At 39.2% G+C, this 16,822-nt stretch overlaps 1 protein-coding gene across 4 annotated transcripts in view; it reads right to left on the bottom strand.

Annotated features, from left to right (window-relative positions):
• The window catches only part of ARHGAP6 (Rho GTPase activating protein 6), a 269,917-nt gene that overhangs the window by 112,704 nt on the left and 140,391 nt on the right, over positions 1–16,822 (bottom strand). Inside the window, exon 1 of one of the 4 annotated variants that reach the window (XM_087938348.1) lies at positions 14,846–15,145. The exons of the other annotated variants lie outside the window; for them this stretch is intronic. Within the exon in view, the coding sequence (XP_087794474.1) occupies positions 14,846–14,935 (90 nt within the window). The 5' untranslated portion in view covers positions 14,936–15,145. Of the gene's footprint in view, positions 1–14,845; positions 15,146–16,822 lie in introns of those variants that run through there. 4 annotated transcript variants of the gene reach the window in all.

Here is a 16,822-nt window from a genome sequence, read left to right as displayed (position 1 = left end):
CTTGCTTCCCCTCCCTTCTTCCCTGCGTTTGCCTCCTAAGAGGATGACCCCACCACTTAACAACAGGTGTATCTTTTCGGATCCAAAGGGCTCTCTGGGAAAAATTAATCACAGAATGACTATTAAATATGGCAAAAAAACCCTGCACACTTAAGTGCCTTTCGTGGAACATAGCAGGTTGGGGAAGAAGGTGTGGTACCACAGAATTTGCCAACTATATTCACTCATTTGATGTGGTCCTGCTTCAGGAGACCTGGGCATGCAATAAGACATCCCTTACAGGGTTTACGGTCATTTCCTTGGCCGCCACCAGGCAATCTACGACAGGAAGGCCTAAGGGTGGTCTAGCTTGCTTGGTCTCTACTACTTTGAAAGTGGAACAGTGGAGCTGTTCCCCTGTGGCTGTTTAGCTATGGCGCTCCTAATTAAGAGAGGATACAGCAAACTGTTAGTGTTCAACATTTATCTTCCCCCGACGATGAGGCAAGCTGATACTTGTATGGAAACTAAATTCCCAGTGCTGTACATTCTTATAGGGGGTGACTTTAATGCCCGATTGAGAGTCCAAGTTCCCCCATCGATTGAGGCACTCTACTCCCAAGAAACCCTCCAGGCCATAGGACACCTTATTTCAGCCAGACATTCTAAGGATGAATTAACAAATTTTGCTGGCATTCAGTTAGCCCTTTTAGCAGCCCAACACAATAAGATAATTCTTAATGGGAGTACCCTAGGTGATCTAGCTGGTGAGTTTATTTTTAGTTCCTCACATGGAAGTAGTGTTGTTGATTTTGTGCTGGTATCCCAGCTTCTTAGAAAGGCAGTCCATGCTTTTTATGTGGACTGCCTTACGGAGAGTCACCACTACCCCCTGGTTACAATCATTGGGCTTTCCTCAAATATACATTTCCCTAGGATTCCCAGATATTAGATCCCTATGTGGCCTTGTATACAAGGAGGATCAAATGGTCTTCTAATACTGAAAGAAAGTTCCACTCCTTTTTATCATCTCCAGAGTGTCTCAGCCTATACAATCAGGCCCTAACAAGTAGTGGCCCAGGGATAATCTCGGCCTTTGAATCACTAATTAATAGTGTTCAAAAGGGAGCTAGGAGCCGTCCGTAGGCCGATTGGTCCATATCATTCAAGAAGTAATTCTTGGTTTGACAAAGAGTGTCCAGATTAATCAGGTTTACCTGCTCTATCATAATCGAGGGGATAAATGCCCACCAGAGGACTACTATCACTTGAAGCGGGAGTATAAAGGACTAATTGCTAAGAAAAAGAAAGCTAAAGAGAGAGAGAAGTGGAATCTACTTCTCCTCTCCATCCAGCAGAAGAACACTTGATTATTTTGGCAAATTGTTGCCAGCTCCTTGCCGGGTCATCAAGAACTCCCTCTCTGCTGTATTTCCAACAGAGACTGGGAAAATCATTTCTTGGCAATTTTTCAGGCATCAACAAGTTCAACCGTGCTTGGCCCACAGCTGCCTCCTGCAGTTCCTGACTGGCAACCCATGACTCATGCTGAGATTACCGAGCTTGTCTCCAAACTCAAGCCAGGCAAAGCCCCTGGCCCTGATGCTATACCCACTGATCTGCTAAAATCCAATCCCAAGTGGTGGATTCCTCTCTTAGCAAGACTCTTCATGCATATCAATTCCTCTGGCAGGATCCCTACCTCCTGGAGCTTAGCAATTATTGTTCCGGTTTTCAAATGAGGAAATAGGAACAATCCAGCCGACTATCGCTCCATAAGCCTGCTCTCCATCATTGGAAAACTGTATGCTAAATATCTGCAACATAGACGCCTTACCTGGGTTGAGGAGTCCAATATTATTGGTGCTGAACAGATTGGGTTTAAAGCGAGCTGTGCCACACTGGACCACTGCTTTGTCTTAGCGCACCTGGTCAATAAATATACTACCATACCAGGTGGCAAACTTTTTACTGCTTTTATCGACCTAAAGTCAGCATTTGACTCAGTCCCTAGGGGACTGTTGTGGTCAAAACTGCTCAAACGTTCTATCAATAGACATCTTCTGTTCCTAATTAGATCCTTGTACAACCAGACCTCTAGTCAGGTCAGGTGTGGTCTGCAGGGAGAACTTTCAAATCCTATCCTGATTAAGAACGGAGTAAGGCAGGGTTGTGTTCTGGCTCCTCTTTTGCTTAATTTATTCTTATCTGACTTGGCCTTTCACATTGGACATATTGAGTCCCACGCCCCAAAGCTGTCAACTACAAAGATCCCATTTCTCCTTTATGCTGACGATGCGGCCCTCCTTTCATTGTCAAGGCCAGGTCTGAAAAGATTACTTTCTGCATTCGGGTCCTACTGTGCTGAGAACCACTTGTCTATTAATTACGACAAATCCAAAGTATTGGTGTTCTCTAGAGCCTGGAAATAGTATAACTGGGCTATCAATGGTAATGCTGTTAAGCAGGTTTTCCATTTTAAGTATTTAGGTATTCAATTTCAGAACACCGGTGCTTGGACTAGACATTGAACCCTGGTGCTGAACTTGGCCTCTTGTAGTCACCAGCATATTTTAAGATTTTTTTTATACCCAAGGAGGCCAGTTTATTCCTTCTGCTCTGCGTATTTACAAAGCCAAAACTTTGGCTCAAACTCTTTACAGAATTCCCATATGGATATGGTTATTGAAAGAACCCAGGCTGTCTTTCTTAGAAAACTTCTGGGTCTTCCTCCTTGTGTTGGTTTTGCTCCGATGTAACTGGGCATTATCAGTCGAATGTATGTTGTGGATTAACACCTTTAAATGGTGGTTTCGGGTGCTCCTTCTGGCAGTTCCTGGTAGCTACCTCTCCCTGATGTTTGCTGACTCTCATATTTCTCGTTGGGAGAGGGAGCTGATGAAGAAATTACACCTGCTAGGTTCTATGGGGAATGCCCTGGGAGATTATGACCTTAAGGACGCCCAATTTAGGGTAGTCCAACGGCTTGAGGACACTGACTTGCAATATCTATGAGCCAGAGCTAACAAAACTTGCTCCCCTCTGATCTTCAGCCAATTTAATAATTACGGACTGAGGATGGCTTCCTATTTTTACACTAACCATTCCCAAGTATAGAAGAGCTTTCTCCCTAGCTCGCTTTAATGTTCTGCCCTCAGCACTACTGGATGGGTGATTTAAGAGGCTCCCGATTAACAAGTGGCTATGCCCCTGTGACAGAGCTAAGGTTGAAACTGTGGAGCATGTCCTTTTATATTGCCCGATGTATAACGCAGGCAGATCTAAGTTACTGTCTCTCCTTGAAACAGACCCTTCTAGACCCAATGTTAGTAATTTGTTCTTATATTATCTAGGGGATGGTTCCTCATATATCACTTCTTTGGTTTCCAAATTTTTTTAAGAGCTGTAACCATCAGAGGCGAACGCTGTAATTCCCCTTAGTCAAGTTTTTAGTGATCAATTGTTCATGATTAATTTTCCCATGTTCTTCTTTTGTTGTACTTGTGTTTTGGTCTGTGACTGCAAATAAAGTATTATTATTATAATTTGAATAGCCATCTGTGACTATACATTCTTGATGTTGACAGAGGAAAGCTAAAACTGCAAAATACAACAGTATTAAGCAATAGTACAAATTAATTTGAGATATTCTGTGTAAGGTGAAGAGGTGACACTATTTAGACAACAATGGCATATCTTGAAAGACTGCTTTAAAGCAGAGTTGAACCTGGCTATTATTTATATGGGAGACATACAGGAAATCCTAATGTTATAGATTAGACTTGAAAGACAAAAAACAAACAAACAAGCCAAACATCCTGGAATAAGAAAGCATTAACAATATTACATTTCCCATTCTGTTGCTATTTGGAGAATCTACGTCATCAAGACTCAATCTCCAACTTGGGGGACATTTTATCTTTATATATTACCTAACCAATGCACCATGTTTTCTCCATACAAAAAGTTCGAATAAATAAATAAATACTAAAAGTCAAATTATTGAGTTACAAAAATGTATGATTTGAATGAAATAAATGCAAGAAGTTAGCACTTTGAAGTTCAGAAATATCTGAACACATAAGCACACATACACTCTCATAAAATGGGGCAAAATTCACTAACAAATATCTCACTTAACAAAAAGTTTGGGCTCAATTGTGATTGTAAGTCAAGGACTACCTGTAGCACACTAATACTACTGTACTAATATACTATAATAGACTAATACTACAAACTAATACCAGTTAACCCCAAGTTGATGGGGTTGTCCTAGCATTTTCATGTAGATATAGAATAGAATGGGGGACAGGCATAAGTTTGTGTCCCCCACCAAGTAAATTGCCCATTTCAGGAAAGACAAGAACCACTGACAAAATGGCAGAACTGAATTATGGCTTCTAAGATAAAGTGTATTATGTCGTATTTCAAGGCAAGTAATATCATTCCTCTGATAGACCATGGACACCAGTAATAAGTGTGCTATTTCTAACTGCAAATCAATCAACTGCATTTCTCACACAGATTGAAAAAAGAAAGAAAAATGAGTATCTAAAGAGTAAGCTATCAACCCCAACCCCCCCTCCAAATTCATATACAGAAACTAACTGAATTGTGACATTTGGAATCAGAAGACTTCAAAACCAACAGCTTGGGCTGAATCTGAGCCTCTGCTATTTTACATCCAGACCCTGGTAGCTTTCAATGACTAGGTAAAATCAATACACTGTGAGCCTGAGAGTTTAGCAGATGAGTTGAGACATCTTGATAATACTAATTGAGCACTCTGCCCTTGAAGACCACCTAGAAACTACAAGTGGTCCAGAAAATGGTGGCACATGCTGGGATGGGCACCCCTAGGTTCATCCATGTAACTGTTGCATGAGCTGCTCTGGCTTCCAGTTTCCTTCTGGGTACAGTTCAAAATGTTGCTATTACCTTTAAAGTTCTATGTGCCACAGAGCCAGTTTACCTGCAGGACCATCTTTCCTTAAGGACATCTAGTCGTCATACCAGATTAGACAGGATGCTTATGCACTTACTCCTTTCCCTTAAACACTGCCACTTTATTAGAACTGGGAAGCTTTTCTGAGGGAGGCCCTGCCCTTTAGAATAATTGTCCCTCTGAAGATCAACAAGTCTACCTACCCTCCTAGCCTTCTGAAAAGCACTGAAGACTTGGATTTTCCCCCAAGCATTGAGATAGAATAAGGTGATTGTACGTTAGAAACTTGGTGGTGCCATGTTTTTGTTTTTAATATTTATGGTTTTAATAGCTTTAATATAGCTTAATGTTGCTTCATCATTGATATTGTTTTAATTCTTGATTGTGAGCTGCCCAAATTTGATATAAGATGGGTAGTTACATACATGTTTTAAATAAATAATTCCAAGCCAACAAGTTCCAGAACTGGCATCACAAAAGACTGTTCATTTCCTCAAGATCTATTCTGAAAAAAATGCCTAATATAATATCTCAGAACACGATCCAATTTACTTAATTCTGATAATGTAGTTTCCTGTCAGGCGCAAATCTGAACGATTTTATCCACAAAACAAATGGTTAACAAGCCACAACATTCTGGGGATATAATAATACTGAACTATGCTTCGCCATCCTACTGCAACAATGTAGGCTTGAATCTCATACTTATTCCTGTGCCTGGTTATCACCCCACCACCTCCTTTCACTGCAGTATGGCTCAGTGTACTGTTTTATGGATCCGAATTTCAGAACATAGGATAAGCTGTTATGTCAGAAATATCAGCAAATGGTACATAAAATACCTGACTGAAGCACAAATAAAGAAGTGAGCTTACTAAAAAGGAAAAAGGAAAATAAGTGAAAAGAAAAATAGAATTTGTAAGAAATATCAAAGATAAATGAAGTAAAATATAGGAACAGAGATTTTTAATAAAGTACATTACTGAAGATGAGATGAAATTATGAACTGCTATAAATTATTACATAAAGTTATAGAAATAGAAACTCACAAAGTTCAAAACTGTTTCTTAAATATAAACATGTATCATAAGAATACAATATTTTAAATAGTAATACATCTATTATGTTAAACTCATATTTTGTACATTTGTTTATAATGGTGACTGATCCCATTCTTTTCTATATAAGTGTGTTTCAATACATTACAGCTGAATTCTATGAATTTCATTTCAATACACTACAGCTGAGTTTCTATGCCTATATATGAAGCTCTGTTTTTAATCTCAGACACAATACCTACATTGCACAAATTCTATGAAACTGCAGATAATCACAGACAATAGCTTGATATCTTTTATGATCATAAAGACATATAATACAAGTGAACAATTGTGATGGTCTTGTTCATTGTATCATTCCTAAATGCTAACAGCACTTAGTCTACTTATTTATCCTAGATTGAGCTTTTTGATTCACAGGCACAGCTTACTAAGAAGCTGTATCTATGAGAAAACTGGAATTGAATACATGGAAGAGATTAGTCATACTACTTTTCCTGTGAATATGGCTTACACTAAGATTAGCTTAAAGTAAATTGAGCTCAAATAATGATGGAAACCGAAAGAACACTCAAGCCATAATGGCATTTAAGTATTTCACAGTACTATTAGCTTGAGAACAATTTTGAGATCTTACTCATTGAAGCCATCCAAAAGTCATATATATACTCAACAGAAATAGCATTCGGAAATACGTAGCTGCCTAAAAAACACAGTTTTTGTTTCAAAGTTTCTCATGACATGCATGGGATATAAATTTTTCAAAGTGTGCATTAGGATATGGGAATACTGTTTATCAATCAATCAATAAATTCATAAACTATTCCAGCACTTTTTTTAAAGCATACTATTTATTTACAATAAAAATGTAAGGATGCCTGAATTATTTTCTAGGAATTTACTCTATTTAAATTAATACTATGAAAAAATTATCCCATTTTCTTCTTATGTTAAAATAGTAGTACACTGATGGTCATCACTTATCAACCACAGTTGGGATGGGTAAGCCTTACATCACTGATGTTATGGTTGTTAAGTGAGACTTAACATGTGACTGCAACATACAATTTACTGCAGCTTCACCATTGACTTTGCTTTTCAGAAGTGAACTGTGAAGAACACAAATAGCAATCCTGACCATCAGATGTCGCGATGGCTGTAACTGCCCACTGGTTACAAGGGCTCCAAATTTTGATGGTCATTGGGATGAGGACCGGTTGCAAGGTTACTTACTCAGCAACAGTGACTAAATGGGGCAATCATTAAGCAAGGACCACCTGTACCAACCAATTATAACTAATTCTGGCATCAGTATTTGTTATGACAATTCAACTTTTACCAGAGGAAAGGTATGTCCCCATTTAAAGGTTTTCTATCATTTTTCTTCTTCCCACGATCTTCAAACGTCTCTATTGCTACAAAAATAGCTCTCTGAGGAGTAAATCTTGAATTATTAATATTAGATAGATTTTAAAGATCAATACAGATGACCACGAATTATTTTATTCATTCTTTTAGAATAAATTTACACAAACCAAAGCAATTTCCCAAACAATTGTTAAGACCTTTAAGCCTGTGGTTCTCAACATGTGGTCCACAGGCCTTAGGGGGCTGCGATATCATCACAGTTTGAAGAAATGTTATGATTTAAATATTGTGTCACGTCTTAGGGATCTGTGGCCATGGTTCATGACCACAAAAGGTACTTAAAGGGGGTTCAGGGTGAAGAAAAGGTTGAGAACCAGTGATTTAAGCAACTGAACACAGGAATTATGTGAACATCTGATATTCATTATGGGGAAATAATATGCAGGTTAATCAGTAGCCAATTTTGTTGAATAGAGCTCACTATCAAAATGATATAGGTGGCACACCCTCTTGTCATAGCTTAATAGTAGTTTGACTCATTACTTTGCTATTTCCTGATAAAGGTCACATCCTTTGGAGTTTAGATCTGACACACCATCAAATGGTTTTTAGACAAACTCACAAAGAAAAGTATACTTTTTGAGCACATGCCCATATAGAAAAGGACTTCAGACTTAATGGATAAATTCTGAACTTTCTTAAGCAATAATTCCTGTGCAAATATACTGTATAACAGTATCATGCAGCAATTCCAAGTTTAGTTACAAAAAAGGTTTCCATGTATTTACACCATTTCAACAGTACATAGATTTAAGTAAACAAATGGATTTTCAATTTATGAATTATAAAATAGAAGTACCTGTAGAAATTTATTTATTTTATTTTATTTATTTTTATTTGTCAATTGCTTACAAGATAATAGGTATAAGTAAAAACATAGTTATGAATATATGGATACATATAAGAAAAAATATATAAAAGAAACAATACGACAGGGACGGTACGCACGTTGGTGCACTTATGCACGCCCCCTACAGACCTCTTAGGAAAGGGGTGAGGTCAATAGTAGACAGTCTAAGGTTAAAGTTTTTGGGGTTTCGGGAAAAAAAACGCAGAGTCAGGTAGAGTATTCCAGACATTGACCATTCTGTTGCTGAAGTTGTATTTCCTGCAATCAAGTTTGGTGCGATTAACCTTGAGTTTGTATCAATTGTTTTCTCTTGTGTTGTTATGGTTGAAGTTGAAGTATTCATTGACAGGTAAGACATTGCAATGTATGATTTTATATACTATACTTAGATCGGACTGAAGGCGGTGTAGTTCTAAGTTTTCTAGGTCTAGAATTTTGAGTTTGGTGGCATAAGGTATTCTGCAATGAGTAGAGGAGTGGAGAACAGGGATGCTTCTATCCAGCAATGCAGGTGTCCAGAGATACCGTAAAATTTTAGTTTTAGGAGTAGTTTGTCATGTAAACATCTAATAGAAAATATCTACTTTATGCTACTATCAGGGACATTTTTAAAAAAATACATATTTGTTGCACTCTTAAGGTTTACAAAGTACTTCAATAAAGTAAATGTCAGTCACAAATTAATGAGGATATAAATCTAACAAATGTAAATAAAAGACTACTCGATTTGGAATGTGAAAATCAGCAGAGTTAAGAGTTTCAATATTTCTTTACATCATCTAATGACTGGATTTTTTTGCAATATGGATCTTGTAACTCAAGATAAACAAAGTTGACACTGACATTTCATTTATTTAAAACATTTATATACATCTAATTACATTCCACAAGCATTCAATATTTTATTAAAACAAAATGGCAATTTAAATTAGGATTATATGATTATTAAACTAATTTGTTATTTTAGATTATTTCAAGACAGACATTTAACAAATACCAACTGGTTGTTCTTTCTTGTGACACAAGTGTAATTTCTTTTTTTAATAGTATAGCTCTGACTTGGGGAATAAAAATGGTTTGTTGATAAATATGTTACTTATAAAATTACATCATTTTAAAGAAATACATTACAATTATAATTACTGATTACCATACATACCACAGCATTTTAACTTAATGAATTATTTCAAACCTGTCTATTCTATACTGCAAGTTAATAACTTTTCTATCCCTGTCTATATCTGTTAATAATATGGTATTGAATTAAAAGAAACTTGTTGAAATGTATCCAGGTAGTTTTCATCAACTTAGTGATACAGATGTGTTGTAATTCACATTCCATAATGTTTAAATACCTTGGACATCATTTTTGAAGGTAACAGATCTCAGAATGTATTTAAAAAATCCTCAATTCCAACAAGACGTATTGCAGCATTTATTATATATACTTTCTGTCATCTTAGTCCTGAGTTTTGAATGCATAGAGCTTGATTTGAAAGATTTTTGTTTTTATTTACTCTCATTCCACCCTTGAGAATTTGAATACAGAAAAACAAAGTAAATATATACATCACAGTTGAAAAGCAGACCACCCCTAAAGAATTCTTAGCCCTATCCACATGGGACTTGCAATCCTATCTTCAGCCACCCTTTAATGTTAAGTGTGGATATTGGTCATCAATAGACTGCCTATTTCTGCCAGTAAACATTAATGTAATAGCAAGCTTCTGCCTATATTCTTCAAATATTTAGGGAAGGTCTGCTGGCTGATTCCAAGCCATTCTTTTCATAGAAGTCCAAAATACAAACCTGAGATAATGAACTGTTCATTACTTTCCATCACCAGCACAGAACAAAAACAATAACAAGAAAATCTGAACTAGTCATTCGTCACATAAGGTATGTGGAAAATACCTTATGCTCTTAGCTATTTTATTACGGCTTAATCATGCATAAGGAAAAAATGTATGTTTTTTAATTAATGCTTTTCCACTAAAAAGTCCAATTATTAGACATTTGTATAAGCATAAACAGGTTTTAAAGCCTATTCTAACATAGTAACCTGAGTCAGTGAGTATTAAAATATTTTTCAACATTGAATATTTGAGTATTTATTTATTATTCACATTTATATAGCTGTCCCTCACTCTGGATGAAGTAGAATAAAAACAAACCATAAAAAGCAAACTTTTTAAAATTAATAACTAAATAACCATTACTAAAATAGTACTTACTGCTAGATTCCATTATACAAGACTAATTTTAAACTGATTAAGAGATTAACTTCAACTCTACTTCTTCCATATAAAGGAAGATGTGTTATGCAGTTGTATATTTATTTCTAATGGCATTAAAGACATGATTTTGCACTGAGCACAATTTATTATGTTCACTCTTCAAATGATACTCTATGGAGAAAACAACATTCTATCTATCATATGTAGGGAATTAGAATCAAATTAAACAGGGATCTGACTATATCAAACCAAATAGCTGAATTGCAATACTATTAAACAAACCTGACTAGTCATTTTTTTTCAAGTGATGTTTTGTATTATTATACCAGAAAAGATAACAGCAACAAGTTTTACATATGCTTAATCTACTTTAATATTTACATATGGCTACAAGGAGCAAACCATACAGCGATAAGCAGCTGTTTAAAAAAACAAAACCCTCAAGTATAAATGGTGTGAAGGAAGTGGTTTCTCAACTGCCCAATTTCTCAGAACTACAAATAATGCAATCTAATAATACTAAAAGCTTAAAAATAACAAAGAAGTTCTTATTAACAAAGTACCAATGAGTCATCCTTCAGTTTAGAAAGGTGAGAAATGCATAATGCTTTAATGCAATTGACTGATTCCTTAAATCTTGAAAACAAAGTAATAAAGCTTTAAACAGCTAGAAATAAAAGTCCTACTACATTTGGAACATTGAAAGGAAAAATACTGTAAAAGGTCAATATGAATCAAGGTACAGTGGAACCTTGGGTCGTGAACGCTTCTGTTTGCGACCAAATCAGGTGACGACCAGAATTTTCGGCAAAGTTTAGTTTCTGGTAACAGCTGTTTCTGGTTGGGTGGCAATCAGACACAGCTGTGGTGATTTTCCCTGCTGCAGTGATTTCACCATTTTCTTTGTCTGTGCATGCACAGATGGTCATGCTTCTGGTCACAACCAAATCAGGTTACGACCATAGTCTTGGAACAGATTACAGTCGTGACCTGAGGTTCCATTGTACTATATCATCACAAGAATTTCTGAATATTTTTTAAATAACCAGAGGTGGTATTCAGCCAGTTCAGACCAGTTCTACTGAACCAGTAGTCATGATTATGCAGTTTGGAGAACTGGCAAATCGCACCATCGGCTGGCCCCTCCAGCCCTATAGGTCTTGCCTTTGCCATGCAGCCCAGCTAATCTCCATGCCTCACCTTCATGCCTCGCCAGCTCTGCTCACCAAAGATAAGCCACCTGCTCGTCCTTCGCCTTGGGCCAGGGATGCACCTTTCACCCAGGGACACGCCATTCCTTGGCTCCGGCCTTCCCTCCACCTGCTCGCCGTTCCCCTCAGCCGGGTCAGGAAATATACCATTCCCCCACTCCAGCCTTGCCCTGGAGCCTCCGCCCTCTCGCCATTCACCTTGGTTGGGTCAGGGAACGTGCCATTCCCTGGCTCTGGCCTTGCCCCAGGCCTCCACCCAATACCACCACCCCCTGGCCTCAAACTATGCCCCCCCAGGCTGAAGGTGTGGCCTACTGCACTAGGTCAAAGGGCTGCAGGGAGGACAGCTTGGGTGCAGGAGGGCTAAAACAGTTTGGGAATGGACTGGATAGTTCTTACCTGTAAGAAGTCCCATCTGGAAAGTGCTGCAGCGAGATCTTGCAGCCGCTTCTTCCGTCTCTTGGTGAGCCTTGGTTGCTCGTAGAGATGCTCCACGTGCTCTCCAGGTCAGCAGCTGCTTCTCTCCGCTGCTGCTCTTGCTGGGAGAGCGTCTTGTGCAATTTAGCAGCTGTGAGCCACGCTTTCCTCTAAGTCCTACTTGGAAAGCGCATTCAACATGGATGTTGCTTCTCTGTGCCGCAGCACTTTCCAAATGGGACTTAAGAGGAAAGCAGCGGTTCACAGCTGTTAAATTGCACAAGACGCTCTTCCAGCAGTGCAGAGAAAAGCAGCCGCTGCCCCGGAAAGCAGAAATGGAAGTGAGCAGGCCCACTGCGTGGTTGAAGCTGCATATACACAGAAATCATGCATGTGCACATGTGCGGAAGCCGTGCATGTGTACATGTTCAGAAGCTGTGCGCGCGCTCATATTTTCGGAGAACTGGTGGTGGAATTATTTGAAACTAATCACTGTAAATAACATATGTTATGTTGAGCTTGACCTAACATTAATATCTCCTAACCAGCAACCCCCACCTTGCTTGTAGCAAAGACAAAACTACTTGATAGGAAAATGGAGCAGGGCTCTTGGTGTCTACATCCAAGTTCCCAAATACTTTATCCAAAGAAAATCAAAGTACCGTAACTTCCCTTCGGTGGTCCTTTCCTGACAAACAACACCAGCTAAAATGGACTTTTTTACAGATTTTTTTTTACCATGAGGTAAAAAAAGCTAAATATCATGCTAGGGATACATTTTTGTTTGAATATCTGGTTTAAATATTTCCAAGGTTCTTGATGCTGTATAAACCATAATTTGTGAAACAGGCTGCTGTGATTTAGTTTCAACATAAGAAAACTGAAAAAATAACATTCTAGGTTTTCTCATGCATTCCCTAGTGAGCCTTCCCTAGTGAGCTAATCTTCATATACAAGATCAGGTTATTCAAGACAACAAGCACTGGGTATTACTACATAGGAGTGTGGTACTAAAAACATTGGTTTTATGAAAAATTAGTACCTTTATTCTTACCAGTGAGCTTTATTCTGAAGATGTATTAATACTTTATACGTTTAAGAAAAATGCCTCAGCTTAAGTCCAAGTTATACTTCTATTTCAATTAAAACCAAAGTAGAACAACACTAAAAAAATCACTCTAAATTATAGAGTGATTACAATGTTTTGGATACTAACATTGTTCTTAAACCTACTTATAAGATTGACAGGAGCTGCTTATCATGAGAGGCATGAGAGGGTCTGAATTTAACTGGATTACCAAAAACCTTCTCTTTCTCCAGTTGGATATGAGAAATGAAAAGTTTTCCTGTTTCCTTACTACCAATACAGCATGAAAAAAAAAAGATAGTCCCTCATGAAAAAAAAATCAATCTTTTCACCTCCTCGTTCAAGGAGAGTTCATTATCTAGGCAATGACCCATCCTTATAAACCCTACCAAGAGAGGATATACATAGGATAAACAAACTGGCAGAACTGCTCTGCAAAAGCCAATTGTTTTTTCTGAGTTAGCATACTTCTCTAAATCACTCTATTCATTCCAAATATATGATACTAAATGGTGAAGAGACCATCTTTTCTTGCTTACTTGCCTTCTAGCTCCAAGCAAGGGCAATAAAAAGAATCTGATCAAAGTGAGATAACAGTGATTGGAAGGAGCAGTATCTATTCATCTGAGATGTTCCTTGTTTTTCACTTTGAGTCACAAAGTTAACATTGTGTGTGTGTGTGTGTGTGTGTGTGTGAGAAACTGACCCTCACCCTTAATGGAAAGGTGTTTTGGTGTTTCTGTGATGGCTCAGACCTTCCAAGAATTGTTGCTGCACATCTATCTCTGCAACAGCTTGCAGGATGGATTTATAGCGCCATTAAAATTCCAGGCATAGGAACAAGTATTCCGAATTGTGGAGTAAAAAAAAATACATTGCCGCATAATACATTTTGTTTATGATTCGATTTACGCTAAATTTGCATTAGGATAACTTGTGATGGGCATCCCAAATGATTTGTGTCCACGAGGAACTACTCAGAGCCCTTTCCTTTAAGCATTAGACGATCACATTGTAACTCAGGCAGCTCCTCATAGACTAGTCTTGTGAAACCGAGAGGGAAGAAGAAAACCCGCAAGAGATAAACTAAAAACAAACAAAAAACCCAGCCCAGACTGAGAAGGCTCACAAAGGGAAAGTGTTTGCTTTTATTCGTCTCCTAAACACTTTGTCCTCCCCGACATCTTGGGTCGAAAAATGAAAATCGCTCTTCCCGCCCCCTCTAAAAAGGACTCCAACTCATAGATGAAAGAGGGGGAGGTTTACGCATTAGGTCCACAACAGCCCAACTGCAGGTGTGTGCATGAGAGCCCCAACTGACGTTACTGCAAGTAGCGGTCTCTTAAAAGAGCCCCAAGAGGGGAAATACATTCCGGACCGAGAAGGAAGCCTCACGCGTTACACTCCCAAAATTCTGTAGGGAGGAGAGCCGCCCCCAATCTGATCCCCGCCCCTCCACCAAAGCAGTTCGGAATGCACGCAAGCGACACAACAGCCTGTGTAAAGGGAATGATAAGCCTACATCATACATATTTCTCCACTTCACCCTTTGAACAAGGCATAGCAGCCCACCCACCCCCCGTTATTTTGGCGGCTAGTGACGCCTTGCTCTTAGGAAGGAGAGAGCACTCACCGCATAGTAGAGCTTAGGCTTCGCCTTCAACAACACCGGGTCTGCTATGGCCTGGAGGTAGCCCCCCAGGTCCCCCCGACGCTGCAGCATGGCAGGCGTGACCGTTCCCCGCGCCCGCAGTCGCCTCTCCTCTTTTCCTCGAAGCGCCTCAGAGACAGCAGCCAAAGGGTGAGCCTCCACTGCCTCGCAGCGTCAACACGAACCGCATCGCCTCCAAAAACCGGCTTTATAGATGGCTAATACTCCGCAAAGTCCGGGTGGGTTGGAGATTCAACTACAACAGCTGCCGCCACCGCTATTGCCGCCTAAGTGGGGCCAAGAGGGCGGGCCTGATTTTCTCCCGGCGACGTACCCAGCAGTTTGGAAAGGGAGGGGAGAGCGAAAGATAGGAAGGCGCCGGGGGCTCGCAAACTCCACTTCCCTCGGCAGCTGGAAGGAGGGAGCTTCTTTTTCTTCCTCAGAATTTTTGTTTTATGAGGGAGATTTGGCAGAGCGAATTATTTGGCGATAATTGATAGAAAGAAGAAACTGGCATCCTATTTTCTCAGGTAGCCTGCCTTGAAAGCCAACATAAAACTCATGTCCCTCGCCCAGCCAAAGACCACCTATCAGCATCTCGTTGCTTTAACGTTACCTATAGATTTAGTTTGCCACTTTTTGCTTCGCTATCAGAGACCAGCTAGCGAAACAACTGCACGAACCAGACGTTCAGTAGAACTACCGTTCTTCGAGCTGTGGCAGAAAATCAACACCTTTTTGCTTTGACCAAAAACCAACCAACCAAATAAACAAAAAATCCCACAGCAACTTTCAAAGAGAGGGAGGAAAAGGAACATCAGAAAAAAAGTGCATCCCTTCTAATCTCAATTCGAGCAAGAGATCCATCCGAAATACAAACTGTAACCCTCCAAAATACAAACTGTATCCCATCCATCTACCCACATTATGAGACTCTTCAATCCACACATCATCTAAATCGGTCGTCACTGATTCAACTATTCTTTCAAGGCAATAATGATATTAAAGTCGTGTTTATCTTTTATTCTGACATTGTCCAAGGACACCTTCAAAGTGAGTAATTCAATGTTGTCGTCTTTACCTTTCAGGGAATTTAGATGAAAGTAAGAAAAAGAATAAAGAGAAGATAAATATGGCAGGCTTGTCAAACTCCCAGTCCACGGGCTGGATACGTCATCTGCTGGCCACGCTCCCACCCTGTTTAGCAAAAGGGGAAAAAGTCCCAATATGTCATGTGACACCGCCATGACGACATGAGTTTGACACCCCTGAACTATGCTAATAAAGTTTTCATGTCAAGTCAAAAACCTTCAGACAATAGTAAATTCAGAATTGGATTATGGATAGTAGAGGTGGTATTCAGCAGGTTTTGATCAGTTCTAGAGAACCGGAAGCAGAAATTTTGAGTAGTTCAGAGAATTGGAAAATACCACCTCAGGACTGGAGATTTTACAGTATCCTTCCCCTCTAATGCCCACCAAGCCACCCCCACAGAACCGGTAGTAAAAAATTTTGAATCCCACTACTGATGGATAGTGTGGGAAGAAATATCTATCTGGTTCAGTTACAAGCCAGAAGAAAGATACTGGAAACATGGAGGCTGGTTGGAAAGATGGTTTAATGATGAAGCAGAATCGCATGGACTCTTGGCAGCTGACTACATGGAGTTAAGAGCGTGGGGGGTGTTATATCTTCTCTTGGCCTTTGCACTTGAGCTCCCTGTTCCTGTGCAAGAACATGTCTGTTGTCAGACTCCCATGGGACCATCTAGGGGTTATGCAGGGGTCATAGCTGGCTCTATAGCCAAAGTACAAATCCTAGGTGTTTGTCTGAGCTAAGTTTGGTTGAAGTTTCTGAGGGTGATGCAGTAATCCCTATTGTGGCTTAATGGCTTTTTCCTGTGTTGGATCTTGGGTGCAGCTATTTGCTTATGAATAGAGCTATCTATCTCTTTATCTC

The sequence above is a fragment of the Pseudonaja textilis genome, chromosome 8 (assembly GCF_049901715.1).
Source record: "Pseudonaja textilis isolate UNSWEBS1 chromosome 8, rPseTex1.2, whole genome shotgun sequence".
Taxonomy (NCBI): Eukaryota; Metazoa; Chordata; class Lepidosauria; order Squamata; family Elapidae; genus Pseudonaja; species Pseudonaja textilis.
This window is presented reverse-complemented; position numbering and strand designations above follow the sequence as displayed.